This window comes from Apus apus, chromosome 6 (assembly GCF_020740795.1).
Source record: "Apus apus isolate bApuApu2 chromosome 6, bApuApu2.pri.cur, whole genome shotgun sequence".
In the NCBI taxonomy this organism is placed as follows: Eukaryota; Metazoa; Chordata; class Aves; order Apodiformes; family Apodidae; genus Apus; species Apus apus.
In genome coordinates, this window is record NC_067287.1 from 5,846,815 (window position 1) to 5,872,067 (window position 25,253).

Genomic DNA, 25,253 nt, shown 5'->3' on the forward strand with positions numbered 1-25,253 from the left:
CCTCGTTTTCTGACCTGGGGCTGGTTGTTCTCCTGAATTGAAGGGAGGCATATCCAATCCAGGGAAGCTCCTTGGCTGAGGCAAGGGGAAGCTTCATTTCATCTTTACCAGGAGCAACCACCTTCAAAGGCCCCCCTTGACTAAAACCTGTTTAGGGAGACAACAAGTTTGGGGATAAGCAAGTCAACAAAACTCTTCCTTATAACCTGTTTCCCTCAATGCCTTCCATGTATGTATTTTCTGCCTGGTTCCTTTTGCTATCTGAATCCAGAAGATCAGCAAGTGGAAAGTTCTTGTCCTTTGTTGGCAAAAATAAATCTCCCCCCACAACAGATTTCAGTCTTTCCATGTTAAACATTAGAGATATGCCTTTTAGGCCAAAGTTTAGGCCAAGTTTTAGGCCAAAACTTCAAGTCAAAGATGGGTCCCTGTCGGTGTGTAGAAAATTATACAAATACATTTAAGCATTAACTGAGGAGGCCATGTAAATGTAGAAGTTGTGCCCTGTTTAAAATAAGCTGTAATTTTGACATTGGTCGTACCTTTGTTCTCAAGAAATGAATGGGAATGTCTCAGGGGAAAAAAAAAATATCAGCAATATTGAGCTTGGAGTCTTAATGAGCTTGAAGGAACGTAACCTAAATGCCAGTTATTTCAATTGAAAGACTCACAAAGGGCTACAAAACAGGCCTATGGGATAGTTAGTCCAATGGGACTGCTAAAAGGAACAATTTTGCAACACTAAAATCCAAAATCTAAATTAAGAAAAAAGTTTTGTGAGTTCCTTCTTAAATAACCTGTATTTCCCCCACGGAATCCAGTGGTAAAACTCCTCAAGAGGTACAGTAAAGCCAAATGAACGTTTGAAACTCCTTGGCTGTATTGCAGAGTATTTTTAATAGCTTTGTTTAGGCTTTTAGACAAAATGCTCTTCATGGTGATTTGAGTGGAATGTTTAGAGACCTGTGCATTACTGTTATCGGATAATTCACTGTATCCTCACTTACACAAGCAGACACAAAATAATCAAACTTGACAAGCCAAGGAAACAAAAGTGCTAGCAGGTATAGAAAACTGAACAGTGGGTGGGGATACAATATTTTCAAACTAAAATGCCACAAATATCATGATACAGTGTGAGATTTAACAGCAGAGTCCTCATATTGTGCACGAAGCTGGCAAGACTCGTTATCACACAATACATGTTGCCCCCACCCACTAGAAGCAGCACAAAGGACCCAAGCGGTGTCGACAGGCACTGTCCCATGAGACTAAACTTCAGAACTCTGTCATTGAGCAACATGAGTGATTGGATTCTTTCCCTGCTGTTCGCTCCTGTTCTCTTTTTCTGTGATTATCACTTGTGAGGTGATCCTCTGAAACCTACATCTTATTTCCCAGGAGGGGCTGGCAGAGCAAACGCTGCCGCGCTGCATTTCCGTGGCCGTTTCCCTAAAACACCAGACAGCAAAGCATCCACCCAAGACACAAACCTGCAGGATGCTGGTGGTGCTGCACAGAGCCCTTCTGCAACAGTTTTGCATAAATGTAACCTCCAGCAAGCTGAGGCAAAAAACCAAACTCTTAGCAAGCTTATGTTTTCACATTTAGTTTTTTTCCGAACGCTTCTCGTATAAACACGGCATCAGATACGATGGCAATAAACTGAGGTTAGTGGTGTCTGCTGTAAATTCCTCACGAGAGGGCAGGTTTGGTTTACAACCCTAATTTCCCCAGGCTCATCTCCTAGCACCAGCTCTCCCACTGGCACACGCTGCCCTGGCCCTGGGTGCCTGGGGGGTGTTACCGGGTCCGAAACGGGAGCAGCTGCAACCGGAGCAGCTGCGTGGACACATGCTCTGCCCTCATCTGCTTGGGGGGGGGTGTGGGAGGGTGAGTGTGGTTGTGCGTGTAGCTGGAGGGTTTCCCTCTTGGATAGCCTGGGATTGATGACACATTAAGCCCTCTGCAAGGAAGTGGATTGAAAAGGACGAAGGAAAGAAAGAAAAACAAATGGAAAGAGGCAGGCAGGCTGATGGCTTTTCCTGCAAAGTTTAGTACTTCAAAAGTTAACTTCTAAGCAACTGCAGATGCAGGGATAAAACCTATCTTGGACAATATGCAGCAGACCTTTCCTTTCCATCAGCATCTCCAACTTGTTGCCTGCCTCTGTTGGATTCCCTTGTTGGCCGTTAGGACTGAGTCAGCTCCATTAGGTAAGGATTTTGTACTTTTTAATTATTTGATAGTTGTTTGGGGGATGGAGTTCATGTATATTTAAAACTGAGATGATCTTGTTTACATTTACTTTTGAATGTGGGTTATAGAGAGCTATTATTAGCAAGAGTCTCCAAAATGGAATGGATGTTAAGCTAAAATAAACAACATCTAAGGTAATGAAGAAGGTCACACTGATAACCAAGAATGCTCACAGCACACAGGGTTTATTGTTCATTAGAGGACTTTCACTTTTCCTTTTTTTTAGTAAATCACAAACCCAGGAAGAGTCTTCCTACTGGAAGTAAAACAAACAAACAAACAAAAAGCTAAGCCAGAAGCAAAAACAAAAACCAAACCCAAGTTATTTTTAAAGTATTAATAAGATTTACCCATAAATGGAATATATTAAATGAACCATAAAAGAAGAAAAAGCTTTAAAATACAAATCTATTCCTCTAAGGAAAGAAGTATATACACCACATATCAGACCAACATTATAGATTAGTTAATTACACATAGAGTAACACACAGCTATACAGTCTCTGGCAATAAAAAGTTCATAAGTAATTTTTCTGTTACTGTACACACTAAATGTAAGGCTTGTTTCACTCTAGCATAGAGTTCACAGAGGACATAGATTTTACATGTGCAGCTTGTTTATACAGCTTTATTAATCTACTGCAGGAATACATTGGAAACCAGGCTAGACATTATTCAACTAGTAAAAGCAGAGTTAATAAAAAAAATCCTGAGGAAAGTGGTAGGACCAGAGGGCAGTGCTGAGAGTGATTATGGATATACAGCTTTGGAAACCTGCTGCAGTATTTTCCAACATTTAATTCCAGTAGAGTTTCAACTAGTCTTAAAAGTGATTGTCAGCCAGCACTCATTAGCTCTATGAAGATAAAACAATTTAAAGCACTCGTCATTTGAATATCAAAGGGTCACCCAGAAAGGTTTGCAGGACTAAACACAAGGCAAACGACCTTATCGCCTTTCTCTTCAAACAATGGCTTTAATTTCTGAACCCTTTTGAAGAGTTGCCAGTTTTATGGAGCGTAGCAGCTACTTATCTGATAGAACAAGCTTTTCATCAAGGGGAAACGACCTTTTAACTCCTACTCACGAAGTAACTGTATTTTCCACTGTAGTTTTGTTACTGAAGGTAATATGTGGAGGCATAGTTATTAAACTGGGCACACGAAACACGAATAAAGAAATAGCTTGCTGTTTCTTAGGTGATGCAGAAAGATTCTTAAGACTTGGGTTGTTGTTTTTTTTTCACAGTGTGAATATGAAATAAGTGAAGCTGCTCAAAAAAGTTTGCATTCTGACAGATTGTGTTGTGACATTATAAGGATATTAGCAGAGCCATATGCTGTTTACTTTTGTACTCTGAGTATAACAACCCTACCAATCCCATAAGAATTCAGCTGTGAATAAGGAACGTCTGACCAAACAGCTTTTTGCAGATGTTTTGTTAAGAAGGAGAAGATAAAGAAGTCCTTTAAAGACCACGGAAGAACTTTCTCATCTTCTGCAGTCTTATTTTAGGGAATGAAGCACCCAGTGATTGAGGATATTCCCAGTGTTTGGGGTTTTTACATAATTTCCTGTGACTGAGAAATAGAAAAGTGTTACCAATAATGTCCATAGAAGATGCAGTAAAGCGTCAGGGACAAAAGCAATTCAGTGAATCATAGGTGTGGGAGGGCTGACACAACTCAGAGCTAGTCAGACTTTTCTCAGATGAAATTCTGTAAATAAGTCAATCAAAAGACAATGGATTTTTAAAATAGGTGTTTTGGACAAAAGTATTCAACTTAAAATAGTTACTTGCAGCATCACTTTCAAGATGGAAACTCTCTTCCTGTTCCCTCTGGAGCCTTTTCATCAGGTGCACTTGCAATTTTTTTTAATTTGGAAATGAGCTTCCTACAAAAGCACCAGCCTTCGTTGAAGCTCATGAAATCCACTGGAGCTTCACTGCAAGGTGTTATATATATATAATAAAATCATAGACAATTAATTGTTTGCAAGTTCGCTCCGGTGAATTTTCCTCAAGTCTGAAATATTTAAGAAAATATTAGAGCATACCCTGAGGTGAAGAGAGAGGAGAGAGGATGGTGTCTGGGGGAAGGCTAGGTGCTAGCCAGCAGGAAAAGATACTGAGTTCACAAACAGTTCAAATGGACTGATTTGGTTTAAGAAAATAAAGGATAATAGTCTCACATGGCAAAATTATTCCGTATGTCTCACAATTTTATAGACCCTGGGCTTTCACTAGAAGAATGAAATGAAAACCAGGGTATGTAATCTGCTTTGTGTACTACCCACAAGCAACCCATGATCTCACTTGTGAGCTTCTGCTGTAAAATCTGAGTACCATGGACTTTCTAGGCTTAAAGCAAAAATCGACTGGAGCTGAGGAAATGTTTCCTCATGAGTATTTCTAAAGGAATAATTCAAATTATTCAGGAGTTTTCCCTCCTACTTCACGCACCTACTGGAGATGCCAAACCCTCAAACATGCCACCCATGTCCCCAGCAACCCTTGCAGCTCCAGGGCTCATGCCACCCTCAGGAGGAGGGTGCAAACACCCTCAGGGAAGCCCCAGGGCATCTGGCCTGGGAAGAGCTTGCAGGGATCCAGCTCTCGAGCCATGTGTGGGTTTGGTCATGGATATTCCCGTGACCTTAGAAATTACACTGGGATTACTCTGGCTCCTTGTCTTCATTCTGTGGAAAGCACAACAGACATTTATAGCACTGTGCAAACAATAAATACCCTGCTGATGCTTTCCTGCAGAAGTAAAACCACGAGTCCTGGCTGTGGCCATAAGCGGTAACAAATGCCAAAGGGGGAGGATCGACCTTTACAGGTTTGTCTCCCCATATTATTTTTAATTATCAAAGGCTGTTTACAGGCTAATATTTTATTTCCCTCTCATTAAAGGTTTTGTCAACATCTAGTAAACCCCATTGGCCTCATTGTCTGGAATTAATCCAGTTTGTATTGTTTGAAGTAAGAGTGAAATCTGACCTTACCTGATTATGTGCAGTCACAGCAAAGTTGGTAGCAGGGGTTACACAGAGATTTCTGTTTGTTGATAACTTCTTCCTTCCTCACCTTTTTGTCTGAAAGACAACAGGGTTATCCTTACTTCTTTCAACAGGAAAGCAAAATCAGGGGGCTGCTGCAGGCTGGGGTTGAGGGTGCTTCTTCCACTGCACAATGAGTGTGTTAGTGACTCTTCTGAGCAGCACCGGTAGATCACTACTGGATTTTAGGACTTTGAAATTTGGTAGGTAAATACATTTAGCTCATAAAATTGTCTTCCAATCTTCTGATGAAAACTGGTAGTTGCTTTCAAAGTTATACAGGCTTACCAGATATGCATGGGCTGCCTTTCTACTTCAGCTCTCAAGGATCTGCCTATTTACCATTGACCTGCCAAGCGTGGATGCTCTTTAAGCTCCTTAACAGCTATTTATTACTCTACACTGTACTAAAATTGAGGATCCTTTTATTAGACCCTGCTCGTAACAGTATAAGGCCTTCACAGCCAAAATGTTTGCTTTAATGGTCCAGTTCCTCAAAGTTTTTTTGTCTCCAAATGCCAAATCTGAAGAAGGATTGTGCACAGCTAAGTTCCCTTGCGATCGATAGGAGCTGCGAGTAGTCGAGACAAATCAGTGTTTGTTCCTAAATTGACAAGACAAATTGCTGCAGAGAGGAAGCATCATCATTCTGTTTTACAGATGGGTTGGAGATGAGAAGTGGCTCAAGGTCATTGAGAAAATCCTTTGGTGGAGCTGAGATCTGTGCCGAGGCCTCCTGAGTAACAACCCAGCCCTGTTAACTGCAGGACAGCTCATAACTGAAAAGAAAGCCAATACAGTAAATAGGAATGTAATAAAAATGCTGAACCTTTCTCCACCTTCCTTGTAAAGTCTGAAGTCAAAGGGCTACACACACAAACTCCAGGAGACACAAAGTATTGTTGGTAGGTTTTAGACTACTTGACATATTTTAGAGGACCAAAATTTGAAATTTCACCCCAATCCCCTTTGATTTCAATCATTAAAGGATCCAGTCACTTCCAAAATGTTACTTTAATACACAAATTTAGTTGAAGAAGGAAAAAAATCTTCCCTGCACTGTGTTCATCAGAAATGGGATTTCTTTTCTGTTTTTTCCAAATTCTTCCTAGACCACTTCTGTAGCCTAATAAAACATTTCTGGCTTTGGGATGGCTCTTTCCTTCCATTTCCTCAATTTTTTTTTGCAAACTAGACTTGCTGCTTCAAAATGCTGAGAATATTGAGAGGTACCATTTCATTTGTTTTAACTGCATTTGTACTGAGTGGTGTGTTGAGAGAAGTTCTAAAGGCAGCCAGGTTATGGGTTTGTCTGATTTGTGCCTACAAATTTGTTTCCTTGGACATTTGGAGGCTTGTTCTGGCTTTTTGGCTATTTCCTTCCTGGATGAAGTGTCCTTCCCACCTCAAAGCTGGAGGCTTAGTGTTGGATGTGACTGATGCCCAATGGATATTGTGTTTAATGCTTGGTTGGCAGCACATGTTGCTTGTTTAATGATTTTAAAGTTTTCTTCAAAGTAGTGTCCTTTACCTTCAGTTATGACCTTTATTAATGTTATTGTGGTAGCTACATTATGTGTTTTGCCCTAAATAGGGATTATTTGTTATGAAATCTGAAAAAAAAAATTGGATTAGTTTGAAGAATATTTTTCATCTAGCTTTGAAACAGCAGTAAAACCATGTGTTATTGCATGTAATTGTTTGTACAGCTTTTCTGGAAAGAGTTTTGTGTGTTAAGCTCTTTGGAGATTTATTTAATGAATGTATCTACTCATTTGCTTCTTTCTGACACATATTATTTTGATTATTCTGACATCTATGGCTTTGGTTGCTGTGTTCACACTGCGAGCCATCCTTGGGGAGCCACAAGGGAATACTCTACATACTGAAAGGAAAAAAAAATAAATAAATAGATTGCCTAATATAGTTGAGGGATTGTAATTGTCTGCTCTGCTCCTTTTGCTGGTTTATATTAATTCATTGATTGAGAACAAGTTTATCTTATCCCCCTGTTTTGTTCACAAAGCAGCTCCCACGAGCTGGATAGCAATTCTTCTGCATAGCACACTAATCTAATGCATTTCCCATGGTAGCTGGAGCATTTTACAACTCACCTGTCCCCTGACAGCTTTGTGTGTTGACAGTTTCAGTAAATGGTCCCTCAAGTAGGGCCTTACTAATGCCTCACCAGCTCAGTAGCTCTTCCACTTGCCATGAACCCCAACTTCTCCATACCCCAGCTTTTCCTCCTTTGTTATGCTAATAAGAAAAGGTGTCACATTTCCCATCCCCGACTCTCAGCCTTGCTTTCTCTTCATTTTTTAAAATGGCTGCTCATGTTGTGTTTAGCTTGTGTTGACTAACTCTCAGAAGGCAAAAGCCTATGGGAAAAAAAATCTAGAAGGTGACACAGAGATGCCAGAGTTCTCAGAAATTCTGGAATTAATAGCTCCATAATTAGTTTAATGGTGAATGTGGAGAATGACTTGGGATCTGAACTAGACCCTTCCTTTGCAGAAAGGAACGTGTGTTATGGCAGCCCTTGCTTCTCCTCTCAATTCAGAATTGCATTTTGCTGATGTTTGAACAGCATGCAAACTTTCCTTGGAATTTTACCTCATGGATTTTGTACAGACCTATATGAAGACCAAAAGGAAGTAAACCAGAGTCACTAGTTTATTTAATAGCTAAGCTAATGTTTTGCTATTAATAACTTAATAATTAATATTTATTTAGAATTAGCATTATCAGTCCTTCCTGCATGAGTCAAGTTATTTTTTGATCTGGTCCAGCTACCAGAACAGGTGGATTTGCCAACATCTTTTAGAGATTATTTTTAATAGTCTTCTTTGTCCCTTTCGTCCAATTATTTGCTTTATAATCAACTATGGCTATGCTATAAAATTAGTTGACTGTGACTCAGCCTCCCTCAATAACACAGCACAGATACTTTGATTCACTCAGGCTACCTTATCATCAGCTCTGTTCTTTTCTTAATGGGCTAGAGGAAAAAAAATATAAAAATACACAGAGCCATTTGCTCTGTTCTTTTATTAGATGTTAAGATTAGAGCTATCAACAAAGACATAAACAGGGTGAAATCTAATTAATTCCTTGTTTCTCTTTTGCAAGAAATACAAGGAAAATTAAGAGAAGGCTATTCCCTACTCCAGGGTACTTGCAACTCATTCTTCAAGTGCTAAAATAGGTGGATATTTTATTTTCTGAAGGTAAAGGAAAGAGATCCTTCTTCCTAAGCTAGCCCATAACCACCCCAGAAGTTGGCTTCTGCTCCAACAGAAAGTCTTCTGAATGCCAGTGGGACTCGATCACCCACACCACATAGCATTTCTGAAGCATTTGGGCTCTTTCTCTCCTATTATATCCCTCTGAGAGTCTCACTCATAATTCTTGAATGTAGGAATCCTCCTGTCTGAAATAAACCACTGTGGATGATGGTTGCACTGGGAAAGCTGGCATAGCTTGTAGCATTCCTGGTCTGGGGCAAAAATGCATTTTGTTCATCCTCCACTCCCTGCATGGAGGTACCTGTGCAAGGACATGGCCTGCCCTGCCCATGGCTCAAACAGGCACAGGCAGGAGACACTTGTGTCTCCCAGCACAGCACTGGGACAATCCTGTAACACAGCTTGCAGGGGAAAAGGTTTGTTATTCCCTTAAAGAATAGAAAGTCAAAGCCTGTGGCTGTGTGGAAGCACTTGGTCTTGAATGTCGACAACTAAAACCTGACTTAATCCCTTTCCCTAGCATGTGCTTATGTGAGGGCATTAGGCTTAAATATCCTGATGTGCTCCAGGAAGGCTGGATTCAAGTTGCAGATGAGGCTCACAGCACAAGCTATGCATCTCCCAGAGGAATTTCACCATTTTCTTCTCTTGACATGATTGTTGCCTTGCAACACAACTAGCTTTGACATAAATCGTCAATCTACTGCCCACCCCCATTCCTTCTCTTTTTGTTCTTCCTTTTCATGTTTTCCCACTGACTGACATTTTAGTCATGAAAATCACCCTCAGTTATTCCTGCTGCTTCATGTCTGTTCTCCACTCACATTTCTTGTCTTGTTTGCTATTACCTGTACCCCGTCCAGGGTGTGCAGATGCTTTCTTTCATTAATAAACTCCTGGAAATATTATTCCTCTGCTGTTTCAAAACAACTTCCTTTTCTGCCTTAGGTCTGAGCTTGCAGCTCACCTCCCCAGAATACCAACCTTCCTCATTAAGTGCCAGAGGGATGCAAGGAGACCTGGCGAGCCGTGCCTGGTCAGCCCCGTGCAGCTCCCAGGGACCCTGACACACAAGCACTCACAGGGTCAAAAACCTGTTCTGAAAGAAGTTTCTTCACCACTCAGAAAAGCTGGTGGAGAGACAGTAGATAGTACTTATGGATATACAACCATTAGCTGGAAAACAAGGAGTCTTCCAACGTTTGTGTTTTGTAGTGGTATTGGATTTTCTTTCTTTAAGACTCTTGAAGCAGACAACTTTATTCTGGCTTCTTTAATCAGGTTTGCTGAGAAATTCTTCTCTGGTAGTGAAGAACAGACCCTCTGGTGAGGTTCTCAGAATTAAAACCACTGGGATAAGATATGCCTTTGACAACCTTAAAATATATTAATACTGATGTTCCTTTCAGTGTAGAGAAACTGAATGTAAAACTGGAATGTTGCAACGTGTAAAAGGTAGGACAGATGACCATGTGTGTACATGAGCACAGGAAACACCATTCTGTTTGGCTTTTGGCACAGCTTCATGTAAGTGTTGCTAAAATTAGTGCAGCAGAAATGCTGCAAGAAAATTGTGATGGGCACAAAAAATACACCATATAAATCCACCCATTAAGTGAAATTTTTGCCTCTCAGTCCCATCAGGGGCTCACTGCTGTTATCGTCCAACCCTGCACTGTGATTATCTTCATAGCAGTTTATAGACCATAATATTTCCCAAAAATAACCTGCTTCAGGTTGACTAACTGATGTTGATCCAGACAGGAAGAGTTTTTTCTGTCTTAATTGCTTTAACAATTGAAAACAATTAAAAATTTAGTTTCCCACTGAGAGAAAACTGGGAAAAACCCAACATGCTAACTGATAGTCTGATATTTTGTTAATCACTTCTGACAGGAAAGATGTGTTTCAGGATACAGGAGCTGGATCAATCTCTTCTATCAAAGACAAGTGCCCTCAGAACTAGGCTACTGATTATGCCAGAGAGAATATCTTTGGATCTCTTATTTGAACTGTTTCACTTCCCATTAGTAATTAAATACATCTTGTAATAAGGGCTTCAGTGTCAGTCTCCCAAGTGTTCACCTACTGTGAAGGTCTAAATAACTGCAATAGACAGCAGGCTCATTCATTCTATGGCATAATGTATATTTGCTATTTATAAGAAATAAAAATGAAGTGATCCCAGTACAGAGTTAGGCAGGTAGATGGACTGGGCATTCAACTGGTCAATACATGTTTTCCAGTGAAAACCATACATCCAAGTGCATGAGCCTCCAAATGCCTCCCTTCCCAAGATGAAAGTGGTATGGAAAAAAAAGTACAGATCTTCTCAAAACTAACACATTTCTATTAGAAGTTTCATTAACAGCATAGAAACTAATCAACACTTGAAATTTCTGACCAGTTCTATCCCAAGCATACATTTTCTAGAAGAATGAAGAAGCCAAATAAAAGTGGCAGAAAATTTCAATATTGGTAATGATACTTGTTTGAGTCCCCAACAGTACAGAATGAAGTGATTTATTTTCTTTTGTGCTTCTGAAGCAATATTCCAATACACTGATTTTCAACTGCTTTTTAATCAAAGATCCTTTTCTGCAAAAGGAAAGCCATGGAGTATCCTGTATCCCCTATTGTTTTGTGCTTAGGAGAAGGCATCAGGGATTTGGATCCTTTGTATAAAGAAAACAAGATAAAGTGAACTTAATTTCTGTTTTACAAAGAGTTTTTAATCTGAGGGGCTCTGATGAGAGTCCCAGAGCTGAGTGCAGCAGGTACCTGCTGGCAGACAACTAGATGGGAATATATTTTAGTAAATTTTGAGTATGAAAGGCTAGGGCTGCTGCTGTATATGATACATGAACTGAAATCTGATGTCTTAAGAGCCCTCATAGCTTAAATAATAATTCAGCCCAGAAGATGTGCCTGGGCACACATGTTCTCTAACATTACAGAGTCTGGGCAAGGGGCTGGTGAGGTGTCCCCCAATCCAGTGCAGGCAGGTGGGGGGAGAAAAGCTGTGCTGGGTCTTGCTCCATGCCCATATCAACTTCAAGACCACAAGATTATTCCTGCTCCTCAAAGCCACCTTCATTTCTTTAAGTGTTGCCTAGCACTAAAGCATGCTGTTAAGCTGCTGCCATGTTTTCCCATTCTGGTAGAAATTATTGTTCTATATAGTTTGATTTTAAGAGTGCATTCTGGCATCCATTTGGGGAGAAGGCACTCTGTAAAAGCAAAATCAATATGAAGGACAGTTATATTTCCCGAGCTTTTTCATTAGCTATAAAATATATACATTCAAGAGGAGGGGGGAAACAAAGTCAGTTTTACTGAGGAAGACAAGATAAAGCATGGGAGAATATGCATTTCTGTGCATGGCACAAGGATGGACTGTGCAGCTGTGCTGGGTGCAGGCAGGTCTCTGCTCTCACTGCATCCAAATAAGACACTGACCTCTCCTGTGACAGGCATCAAGCCACTGGAAAAATACAGAAATACATGTATTTGGGGAAATGAAGTGTTTCTTGGCTTGTTCTCAGTTTTTTTTTAAGCCAAACTGACCGTTGGCTGAATATTTATTGGGAAATTTTGCCTTTGCTCAGCACTAAGAATGACGAGAAGAGTGATAGAAGAGTGCTGAGCCAAATTCTTCCTCGAATCCCCACTGAACTCCCCACCTGTGCTTTGTTCTTTTCTCTCAAGATATTAAAAAAAATTATTCTTTCTACCTGAGCAGACTGTCCCTTCAAACATCCTTGGATCATCCTCTGATCACCTCCTGCAATATATTTTCTAAGATTTTCAAGCACAGAGCTGGAACAAATTCTAAAAACCTGTAAAATCCGTATTTCTACAATTATAAATCTAAAGATACTGCAGTTAATTTTTACAAAAAAAAAAAAACAAACAACAACCAAACACTCCTACCCAGTACTGCTTTGCTTAAGCTCAGCAGAAAAAGTAAAATTCACACTACAGTCTTCTAACACAGGTTGCTAAACAGAAAAGCAAGTATTTTATTTGAGCTTGGAGGAAAATTTCAAATCAGTGTCTTTTCAGTATCAGCATGCAATTATGTGAGCAAGAAATTGGAGACAAGCCTTCTTTTCTTTTTAACATGGGCCTTCTATGATGCCATTTTCATTAGTAGGAAATACCTGTCGTCTGTAGAGAAATAATTTGTCTTGGTTTTTGAAAACTAAATTATCCCCTATAAAAGATTAGCTGAAAACCACGGTATAAATGTATAAGCATTCCAGATTAAATACAAAGTTTTGCTTCTTTCTGGTGACCCCTAGTGATCTACTTTGTGAGTGATTTCAGGACTGAATCAAACAAATTACCTATTTCTGAAACTCAGATAAGGCATCTGGAAGATTTTATCAGAGGGATTTGGCCACCAGCCCAATATTCAGGGAAGTGTGGAAAAAAAAAGGCCCAGAGAACTCACCGGTGTGTGATTGTTTGTTTGAAACATGAGTGAAGCTGCAAAAGAACATGTGAGCTGACAGCAACAGACAGCAGAACAGTCACCAAGTGAACTTGGTGTCTTGGGTTTCACATGCCACTTACACGATGTGATTTTACCTGCAAAAAAAGCTTTACCTCTGTCTTCCCATGCTTTTCTCTTTCCCTCCAGATTTGTTGTTCGCAGAAAGTTCCATCCTGTTTGGCTTCTCTTCAGGTTCTCAGAGATAGTGAAGGAAACGAGATCTGAGCTGCAAAACTAGGGAAAATTAGCCATTAAGTGGAATCTCATTCTTATTATCACAGATATTTGGCATACAGATCAAAGCTTCCTTCAAAGCCATTGCATGAAGGTGCATCAGAAAGGTGCCTCTCTGCTTGCTGGTGGGCCCAGCAGATGACCTGACTGCGCAGCGCAGGGTGGTGAGTGTGTAATCCCGTCAGGAGAGAGTGCTCCTCGCTGTGCCCACACTGCTGCCTGGCAGCAAAGGTTTGGATGAAAAAGAACAAGCCTCCAGCTAGCACTGCCCTGCTTCTGCAGTGGTACAGTGTGTTTCAAGCAAATAAGGGACATTTGTCCACCCCATTCGTCCCTCCTCAGTTAAGAACTGTAAGATGCGCTTCAGCAAGACGTTCTGGTGCTGTTGTGCCATCCCTCACTGTCCCAGGGCTCTGCTTCCCTCCCACACTGCCCAGAGCTCACCTCATCCCAACATCTATTATTCCCAGTCTCCAAATCCTGCTCAGTCCTTTTCTGGGCAGTGATTGGAGCGTGGACATTTTGTCTCCTGCAGCAGTCTTCTTCCCGGGGTAAGGGCTAGGAGAGCATCTCTTGCTTCATCTCTAATTGAAGCAATAAGGTAGAACATTTTTAACAGTCCTTTTGCAGATCTCAGAATCCTGCTCAAACAATTGAGGTTTGGTTCGATACCAAGCAAATTAGAAGCGTGTGTCTAATTTCTTACACATGGATCTCTTGTAATGAGCGCTGTAATACTGTGTGATATTCAAGGCCATTGGTCCTGTCCAGCTCTGTTGATTTTCACCAGGAACATACCACTCATATGGAGAGCAGAACTTGGCTCATTTTTGCATTGTAACAGCTGCCCTCAAACCCATTTTCATAAAAAAAAAAAAATAAATATGAGACCAGCCTTACAAGTTGGAGGCTCCAGTTGCATGATTTTTTCATCCTTTCTCCCAAGTTAAACCATTGAAAAAATAACATTCACCATCTGAATATTTTGATCGCTAATGTGAGGCAAGGCAGGAAAACTTCCCTTCTGTTTTTATAGCAGAAAGATTTACCACAGCTTGGTAAATTCTGAAGTGATTAAGTCTTGTTAAAGACATAACTAAAACAAGTGTTTGATTTCTGGCTTCTGAGGTTTTCTGCTTGGTTCAAGAACATATTTTGATTTTGAAAGTGGTAATATTTCTTCACTGTAACACAAATATTGCTCTCCTTCCACAACTGGTCACAACGAAGTCAATAAAATATGCACAGAAGAAATGCAAGTAGCATTTGGCTCAATATAAAGATTGATAATGTAACCACCTAAAAAAAAAAAAGCTTTTTATCATCATAAGTCTCTCCTGTTTTTTTATAGTTTTCATTGAGCAAAACAATCCATCATGCTTGAACTTCATGCACGTTCCTGAAGCCAACAGTTAGTACAAGTCAATTTTTAATTATGATATTTTTATGAAACCTACAATTTATTTCCTGATTTTGTAAAACACTTCAAACAGTGAGTCATCGATATCAATTATGTAAATCACAAGTGAACCCAAAGTCATTAATCTGACTGGATTTCACAGCAAAACATAATGTAGCAATAACCCTCTGCCTCTGCCACCACACAGCAGCAAAGATGGCCACAGCAGAGGTGTGCAGTGGGAGATCAAAGGTTTGTTCTAGACTAGTGTGATTTTTTACCTTTTCAATAGATTTCCCATTCTAATGAGAATACCTGCTGTAGTCTCACATTTAGGGCCAAAGGCAATGGGGTTTGTTAACAACAGGTTATCATCTCCAGCACCGTGCAAAAAGCAATGAACCCCTACGTCAAAATATCGAGCGTTACAGTCAGTCAGCCTGTCCCTTTCCTACAGAAAACCACAGCAAATCCTGTTGCCAGCAGCAGAAGGAAATCTGGGAGCACCAGTTGTCCCTTGGTAGCAGAGCAGGAGCTGGTGCCAGTTTCCAGCAGTCCTTCATGCCTTGAAGGAAAACCAAGAAGTCGGTTGTGCCAAAGCCCTTCCTCATGGCTTCTTGCTGCCGCAGCCTGAAGGCTGCAGAGCTGCTGGGAAGGTGTTTCCCTCAGCCTGTCTGAAGCACAAACTCCCTCTTCTCCTCCCCACCACTGCTCCATCCCCAGGGTCAGCCCACGGGGAGGGTTCCCACGCTGCCAGGCAGACTTGCCTCTCCAGACCCAACACCTGTTTCTCTCAGTTAAGCCAGTCTGTGTGTGCTTGCTTTAAAAACCTTTTTGTGGTTCTCCAGCTGTTCCCACTTTTGGTGGCCACCTCAGTCCTTTCCAGCTGCTATCTCTTTAGGCACAGCTGTGCTGGCTCCATCCTCAGGGGCTGGCAGCAGCCTCTGCCATCCCTCCGTTTGTGTGCCTGTATCCTTGTGGACTTGATGCTATTAAAATACCATTGAAGCAAGTGAAGGAAGAGAAGATGGCACAGGGATGAAGGAGGATTTATTTTTGCTCTTGCATAGGGTAGTCACAGGATTTAGCTGGTATTCTTCACTAGGAAGAGATCTTCATATGTCTTGATTTTTTTTTTTTCTTTTAAAAGTGGGATGTGGTTATTGTCTGGGTTTCAGTCTACATGAACTACCATCAGCCAAGTTCATGTAGTCCAAAACAAAGAACCATCAGAAGGCAAAGTCTTCTGGCTGTTAGACCTTTCCAGCTTGTCTTGCTTTCTACGCCTTTTCTTTCACATTATACAGGATTGTGCAGGAGACCAGCAGGTGAGAGGAAGCACCTGCAGCATTTTAGGGGGTTTGCTAAAATGTAGTTCCAAAGTTGAGCTAGATGGCTTGAAAAAATCCAATGAATTTTTTACTTTTCCTAGGGGACAATTCCTGCATTCTTTCTTCAGCACTTGAAATGTTTTTCCTTCCCATTTACAGAGTAGAATATGCAGTCTGTACTTCAGTTCATATTTTTGAACTTCAGATGCTCTCCTCCATATTAAAACATTTCATAGGCAAATGCATATCCCTATTTATACTTCTTGTATTAACCCAGTTACACGGTGGCAATAAAATTCCAGAATAAGAAATAAGAGCCATCATTGCACATTCACAAAGCCCTCCAAAGAACAGAGGAAGAACAGACTGTAAGTCTCATAAATCCAGCTTAATTTATTCATTGTAAGAGTCTACAAATCAGACATTTTTATTTTCCAGGATATTTATGGTAAGATGGTAAATGTATAACCCTTCCCCAACAATATTTCAATAATTGATAGTAAAATAACAAAATAGATAATAGTTTTCAAAAAAAAATTCATCAAAAAGATAAATATTTTAAACAATAATGTGGCCTGTGGGCATTAAATCAAATCTGCACTGGGTGGTTGCAGGAACAGCATTTCAAACTTTCAGAGCTCTCTGATTCCCTGAATCAGAACCTTCCAGCTTTGCTGCTTCAGTAGCTGAAGGAGGATGCATAGACTTTCACTCCCTCAAATATACCCAAGTAACCTGTGGGGATATTCTATGCATCATACTCATTTTCAGCCTCCAGAAGGATCTGCAGTCTCCAGAAGGTTTTTCAGGTGTTAAATCCACACGAGAAAGGGGATGGTCTGCAAGAGCTGTCAGTCCAGCCCGCATGGTTGGAGGTATCTCTGGCTTTTTGCAAGCCACACAGAGGAGGACTTGGTTTGATCACATCCAGGTTCTGAGAAGACATACTGGAAACAGGATTTGGCAAATGCCAGCATGCAGTGCTCCTTCAGCTACAGTATAAAAGCCCCTCCTGGATGAACCATGTCATTACTCTTCCTCTGTCCAAGACCCTCCCTATAGAGGCAGCCATCAAATCCATCTCAGAAATAGGTATTTTGTGCAAGTGACCTGGTTCTTTACCTTTCAGTAGGTAGAAATTCCCTATTTTCCACCCTAAACGTGTTCACAGATGTTCTGAAAACAATGTTCGCTTGTAGCCTTCAGAGTTCCCTTCCCCACGATATACATATCAGCAACCTGAAATGCATCCTTTGTCTCCCTTTTGCTAATCTAAGCAAATCAATTTTAATCTCTACTTCCAAAGCAACCTCTTCATTCCCCTGATTATCTTAATAGCCATTCCCTCTGCTTGCACAAACCTGGACATACTTGCAAGGATCCAAAAAAGGTCTGTACAGTGGCATTAATTTAACTGTAGCTCTCCTGCATTTTCAGCACTGGAATTTTCACATTACAACAGCCACCCTGTGATCAGATAGTATATCACAGAATCATCATGGTTGGGAAGGACCTCTGAGATCACCAAGTCCAACCATCAACACAAAAAATGCCCCAACCAACCCCACACACTCCACCAGAAAATACCCACAAAATAAAACACTATCCTCCTTTTATTGGCCCAATTATATTGTTAATTCTCAGGCTTGCTAATGTACTGCTCTGGAAGTATTTAAGTCTCATTTGTATGTGAACAGGACTTAAAAGGGTTTTTGGAGATAATTCTAGATAACAGTGTCTAAGACAGTGCATACTCAATTCAATGGTATTTGTTAGAGAAAGGAGGAAAACGAATGTGCAGCAACAAAGGAAACTCTGTGACTCAGCTGGAAAGGTAAAAACCAAGGAATCCAGTAAATATCAGTCTTTTGAGATAATAGCTTTCACTGTTCAGCTATTCTTCACCAAGTCCTTATCTAAAGCCTCTGTGGCACACGCTGATGAGAGAGAATTCGACCCAAAGAGCCTCACAGGAGAAAGTGCTGTACACTCCAGGCCCACTTCTCAGCTGCTTAGCACTTACCAATGCTTTTTGTTGATTATATAGATTAGAAATCAAGCAAACAGGACTTTCCTACCTGTAAGGAAGGTTCTGATTTACAGTATTTCTGCTTCTGGAACATACTTCTGTTTAAAAATGTTCAAGTGTGTGTCAAGGTCAATTTTCTCTGAGGAAACAGCAGCCAACAGTGTAAAAATTGTGCTTGCAGGATTTTTGTGTGATTATGAAATTCTCTTGCTGCTCTCAGGAATTCCCACACAACTGAGCATTTCTGCCTCATTTTTTCCCATTTCAGTCATTGTAAAACACTCCAAAAATGTAAATGCAATTGCAGATCAGCCCACTCCCCACCTGGCAGCAGCTTACAAAGCTCATGGTGAATCTCCTCACAGGTCTGCATTGTTTGGTTTTTTTTCCTGGGCATCCTGGTGGGTCTCTCTTTTCCTAGGAAAGATAAGGCATCCAGCCTGGCTTGTTAAAACAGCCTGGTGAGTAAAAAGTAGCACCCCCAAAGCCTGCGTGTTTGTCCTCCCTCCCCCTCCCAGCAGAACATGCCATCTACACCTCTAGGAGGGGCCTGATCCTGTCTTGTTATTTATAGGTCCAGGGGGCTTTTTTGAAAGTAGAAGACACTGCAAGGGCTTGAAGAAGCAGGACAGCAATCCCAGAGCCTGGATGGCCTCAGCTTCTACTGCAGTCCTTGTCCCTTCCTGTCCATGAAATACAGAAAAGTCAGGCAAAATAGAGACATGTTGGAATCAAATTACCTCATTCTAGATTGAAAGGAACAAGTACTAAGAGCCCAGTTTTATCCAAGAACTGTAGGAGAAGATAACTGAGTGCTGCCTGGTGTCTGCAGAGCCAGTGGTGCTCTCATTCAGTACTGGCTTTCGTGCTTGGTTTCAGTCACCAGCAAGCATTCAGAATTAACAGAAAGAGAGTAATACTTATGTGTTAGTTCCTGTATTAGACTTGAAGAGGCAGATGAATAAAACTAAATAAATGTCAACTTTTAGACCACAGGACTTCATGTGCTTTTGGGAACTTTTAATTGCTTACAAAAAGATTTCTAGATCATTGAGATCACTTCCATCTGATGCTAATGACTGTGGTTTCCCAAATCAAACCCCAGAATTTACAGGCAGGCTCAGCACCCATTTTGCTTAGGTCATGTCCTATGAACAGTAATGACCAGTACTGAAACAGCCAAAAGCCCAGGTGGCTCTCCTGCAAATGTACATCTTAGAGCCTTGAGACTTGATCCTGCAGCTGCCAGCTTCACCCTGTGAAAACCATTAGCAGCTGGCTTCATGTCTAGAAAAAGAAAATGAAATATGCTGCATTTTCACGGCCATCAATCAGCAGATGCAGTGCCAGGAAAGCTTCATAATGATATAGATATTGCCAACTGACTTTGCAAAAAAAAAAAAAGTTCTTTTCAGGAAAGAAACATGTAGATGAAAAACAACAGATGATGGCAGTGTGCACTGGGGTGTGTGGGGTAGGGATCCCTTTCTTCTTGGGATGAGAAAGGATGGAGACCAGAAGGCACCTCCCCTTGTCCCTAAGGGCGGCAGTGGAGGCAGAGAGCACGTTGCTCAGCACTCCTCTGCACCACCTCCCTGGAGGTCCCCTCATCTCCCACCAAGGCATATTTTTCTTTGCCTTTCTGAGCTTTCTGTAATTCTTGCCAGGATGAAAGTTCGGAGACCTTAAAATGACAAATACAAGTGGAAAACTTCCATAAGGGATGCAAGCGAAGACAGCGGGGAGCAATACAAAAGTATTAATTTTCACATAAACATCAGAAAAAACTTCTTTCCTGTGAGAGTGACAGAGCACTGGAACAGGCTGCCCAGAGAGGCTGTGGAGTCTCCTTCTCTGGAGACATTCAAAACCCACCTGGACTTGTTCCTGTGTGATGTGCTCTGGGTGACCCTGCTCTGGCAGGGGGGTTGGACTAGAGGATCTTTCGAGGTCCCTTCCAACTCCTAAGGTTCTGTGATTCTGTGATTCTGTGTGTGAGTAATGAACAAGATGTTGGGTTTGGGTGTTGTTTCCTTTTTTTTTTTTTCCTTAATCTTCTGAAAAATAACTGAAAGCTATCAGCAGCATCACTGCACTTCAATGTTGTGTTTCCAAAGATTTTCCTGCATGCACCCTTTTGTATTTTCTTGACTGACTTCCTGACAGAGCTACTGAAATGTCTGGCCTGACTCATGCTGTGAGCAATCCTTTTCTGAGAAACAAATGAAAACGGGCTGATAACAAGGGCAATTTCATTAAAAAACCCCCACAAAAACCCAGCCAGGTGACTGGTTACATGGGACATTATTGAAATTATGCATGCAGAACTGCAACACTAGTGTATTGTTTTAGATCATGTTTTCTGTGGCACGGGAGAAAATATCTTTGTCAGCTCAGTGGAGAAAGGTTGGAGATGATTGAAGTAAAACAGCAGGAGGAGGCTGATATGATTAAGTCACAGAGCCAACTGCCCATGTATAACACAGTAATGGAGGTGAAAGTAGAGGGCAAACTAAAATTAAGTCAAAAGGACACAGAAGACAAAAGGCTACGCATCTAGGACAAGGAGAGGATGCACAATGGGTTGATTTGTACAGCAGGCAGGGTGCAACGTTTTCATGCCCTGTATTTTGAGATTTCCTGTTAATATTGAAGCAAAAGCTGTACTAACTAGTGCTGGAATGGACAGTCTGTTTAGCAAGCATGCATGGAGAGAGCGTGTTTAATTAATTTTACAGTCGTGGGCAGGGAGGTCAGATGACAGGCTGTGAGCAAAATCCCCAGCAGCCAGATTGGACAACAGGAGAAAAAAGAAAGAGAATTTGGGAGAAAACCAGGGTCAGCTCTGGACCTACTCTGGCAATTGTTCATACCTCTTCAGCAGAAAATAAGGTCTTAATTTGGCTACAAGGCACCAGGCAAGAATATCATTCTTGTAGGAAATCTTGGTTATTACAAAGCCAACAGAGACTACTTTAAATTGTTCCCTCTGGGTAGCAGGATGCTAGATAAAAGTCACAAAACAACTGGTGGTAGGAGCTGCAGGGCAACCAGGGTATCAGCATCATTGTGTTCCCTGAGGAGGAAATGACTTACAGAAAGTCATTTCTGCAATTTGGTGCAGAGGCTGCTGTGTGTCATATTATATCAGGTCTGCATTTGGTCCCCAGTGATCTCAAGCAAATGAGTTGGAGAAACAGCATTGTGAAGATCACTTTGTTAGTCATTTTCATGGTGCTAGTTCAGTTTTTCGTGGCATTGTTTCAGCTTGAGGCCTGAGTTCACTTCAGAATAATTTCCATTGACAATTTACATCCTTGTGTACCCCCACAAAGAGCTGTGAAACCCACAGTTACCATCTCCAGATATCTCCAGAAGAGAGCAAGACAGCCTGGTACAGTCATGCAGTCATCAGACACTACGGAAGGGTGTGCTAGAAATTCCTATAAATCTATCCAATCTCTAAAGACCGTAAAATTCTCTCTATATATGGACAAGGAAATAAAAAACAGAGAACAATAACAACAGTAACAGTTACAGTCCCAGGCAAGAGAGAAAGTTCCAACTTTTTCTGAGTGAGGTGAGGAAGCACTCAGTGCCTTGAAGAAGCCAACAGGACACAACCCAGCACTCGGGGCAGAACAAATATTTCACCTCCCATCTATCAACACACCAAGTCATAATGGCAAGAGCCCACAAACCAGAAACCCCAGAGCTAAGGTCTTCTGTGCTGCCTCAGTTTGCTCCTTTTTTGTACTTGCAAATTCTAACCCAGCCTCTGTGGCAAGACCACACGTTGGTCTGCTCAAGGACTGGTGCTTCCTTCAGTGCCTGGGATAGATGGCACTTGGTCACTGAACAGACAGCAAATATTTCATGTCATTCTTATTTGTGAGCATGTGGCTTTAATGTGTGTGTGCCATCAAGTAGCAAAACCCATCTTGGAAGTGCCATTGATTTCCTGGTAGGCTTTTTCCTTCTTTATTATAGTAACTGGGTGCTAAGTGTGCAGTCATTAATTTACTTTCATAGCCTTTGTGGGGTGAAGGGCAAATAGCATTAATGTTATCAAGGAGGAAAAGTAGTGCAGGTTCATTAACAGGGAAAGACAGACAGTAAAATGACATCTGTAATACAGATGCATTTAAAGTCTTTGTTGCTCCAGTCTTCTCAGAGAAGTTTAATTACAATCAGATATTTAGCACAGTTAATTTCAAGGCATTAATAGGAATATAAGGCAGAAAAAGGAGACAGCTAAATATGGTTATATTCAGGTTGCCAGTGACTGCTGAAACCACCTTGAGTAACAGCCAAATCATTATTTGAATCATTAAAAATTATCTTCAAAAACTGATGGAGAACCTCTGAGAAGCAAAGAAAGACAAAGATGGAAGCCCAGTTCAGTACTTAACAGTGAAGTGAAGAAAAAAGTGAAGAAGAGATTATTTGTGAACCTATGAACCAGCCAGACTACCTTCAGTGATGGTTCCTAATGATTCACAGCTTGCAGAGTTATTAGGAAAAATTAACAAGAATAAAACTTGTTACTGAGTATAGTGAACATAGAGCACAGCAACTCTTTAGACCTCTGCACTTGGATTTGAGAGGCCATGGCTGAAGAACTATGTCTAATTTTGATCATCATACTTAAATAAAGCTGAACAAATTACAGGCAGTTCAAAAAGGGAACTGCAAAGCTCTCCAGGGGCCTGGAAATATGACCTACCAGGAAAGTTAAAAGACATAGTCTTATCTTAGGAAAGAGCACTGAAAAGGGTTGCATTTAGTCTCCTAATACGGGGAGGACAGAAGGAAGCAGTTGGTTATTCCCTGCATCCATGAATGGCAGAGGAAGAGGGAGACCAGCCTGATCTCAGCACAGGCGTTAGGTTGGACACTTGTCTAACCATGAAAGAGTTAAGTGGTGGGAATCATGGAATCATAGCATGGTTTGGGTTGGAAGGAACCTTTAAATGCCATCTAGTCCAACCCCCCTGCAGTGGGTCAGGGACATTTTCAACTAGATGAGGTCGCTCAGACCCCATACAAGCTGAACTTAAAAGTTCCTAGGGGTGGGAGATCTCATCTGGGGAGATCAGTGTCCACAAAATCCCCTGGAGCTGAGAAGGGGATAGGCAAACCCCAGAGGTGGGTGGGTTAGCAATATTAAATTCTGCCTCAGAGAAGGGAAAAATGTGATGGGAGAGAACAAATTGCACCATATGAGTCAACTTTCTTCTCCGACAGCATTATGGGTCTAGTGAGTAAAAGGCAAGCACAAGATGGCATGTATCCTGACTGCACCAGCAGCTCCTGACCAGCTAGTGAATGGTTTTAGAGGCAGGGAAATGGGGCTAAAAGTGTCCTAAGCACTGAGGTGTCTGATCTCAGAACCTAGAGCTGCCCAAAGGGGAGTCAACTATGGAGCTGCTCTCTCCTTCCACAAAAAGTACAGAGACATTGTTTTCACTCTCAGACTGGAATGAAACACAAACCCTTTGAAATGTTTCACAAAATGACTTAGAAAGAGAGGGAAAGGAAGAAAGATCCCCTAATAGCCATTGGCCCAGGAGATAACAGCATCAATTTGGGAAATTTTGCTTGGGCAGACTCAGAGCAGAGCCTGAGCCTCTGATTTTGTGGTCGCCCATGTGCTTTGATTATCGCAAAGTTCAGAGCTTCCTCCCTTTTCTTTTCTCCCCCCTTATTTTTTTTCCTCCAGCAATTCTGCACTAAAAATCCCACAATGATAACTTCAGTGGAAAGAAACCCACTTCTGTGAAAATCTCAGCTGTTGCAACTCGACATTTTCCAACAGAAACATTTTTCATCAGAAAGCTCCCAGCCAGCTCTGACATGGAGGTTTCAGTGGCAGCTGAGCTGTAAGTGCCTCATATTTCTGCATATCAGGGTTGTCAGTCAGGGACCCAGAAAAAAAAGGACCATAAAAGTAATGATCACCTCTGACATGGCTGGAGTGACTTATCCAGCATGACACAGGCCCCCATGGCAGCCATATCAATCACCTCCTCGAGGCAGCCTGCTCAGACTGTTTTTTTATTCCAAAACATCAATACTTGCTAACATTTTTAAACACTGTCATCCATTTCAGTCAATCTTATTCTTAAAAATTTCAGTCTCTTTCAGTTGGGAAATTTGGGGTTTATTTCAAACAAAGAGAACAGCTGCATGAAGGAACAACATCCTTTTCCTTGCCACTGGTATTTGTTTGCCTGAGAAATCCATGCACTTGCAGAACATACACGTGCCCAAGCAAGAGAGTAACAGTTCTGATGCACCACCACACACTAAGCATCTCTTAGACATGTGAAAAATTGTAACACTAAAAATCTCTGCATGGCCACAGATCAGATTTTTTAGGTAGTTTGATCTCACTACCCAACCTTCTACCTTATTCTTTTCCTCGTTCGTAACATTTGGATTATTTAGATAAAATCTTAATGGGTAAAGCTGCTGCTTTTCTGGCTTATCCATCCAATTGCCTGAACTCATTTGTATGCAGTAATCACACAAAGAGCTTATACTTTTCACTTTTATCAGCCGAAAAGCATACTGGAATTAACATATGGCATCTCACTCTATTCACTTTATACTGATTCCAAATACTCAGGGGCAAGTTGTTAGCAGACAGAAAGTAAAACAAGCAGACAACATTCATGCCAAGCCCCCAACAGACGAGGGTGTGAACAAGCCCCACGTTGTTGTTGAGCAACAAGACACTGCTTAGAGCCCTCTCCTCAGGGGGACCCCAGGGCAGCACCCAAGGCCCTGAGCAAAAGCATTTGCAAAGTTTATAGGGAATTTCTAGGAGCTGCTCAGAAAGATAAATAATAGAATCATAGAATATGCTGAGTTGGAAGGACCCATCAGGAGCATCCAGCCCAAGGGAAGTTCTGCATCACACCAATACACTCCACTAAGAGCACAGACCAAAAACAAAGGCAGAGTCTCTCAAGTTCACAAATGTTATCCCACGTGTGGCAAATGGGATTATGTACAATCCTCGATCTACAATGCTGGGTGCAGGTGGATTACATGACCATCCCCAGGCCTCTCCTGCTTTATTTGCTTTGACCTTCTCTTGCATTGCCCAATTGTCCTGTAGTTCCTTGCTCCCAGCTCAGGCTAGACCTCAATGCAACAGGCAGTCTGCTTTCCCCAGTGTATTTCT

The 25,253-nt window shown here is 41.4% G+C and overlaps 1 protein-coding gene across 1 annotated transcript in view; it reads left to right on the forward strand.

Moving 5' to 3' along the window:
- The first annotated feature begins 1,982 nt into the window (after positions 1–1,982).
- LOC127386305 (von Willebrand factor D and EGF domain-containing protein-like) overlaps positions 1,983–25,253 on the forward strand; it is a 172,491-nt gene continuing 149,220 nt past the window's right edge. The window contains exon 1 of the mRNA XM_051623141.1: positions 1,983–2,216. Within this exon, the coding sequence (XP_051479101.1) occupies positions 2,120–2,216 (97 nt within the window). The 5' untranslated portion in view covers positions 1,983–2,119. The remainder of the gene's footprint in view (positions 2,217–25,253) is intronic.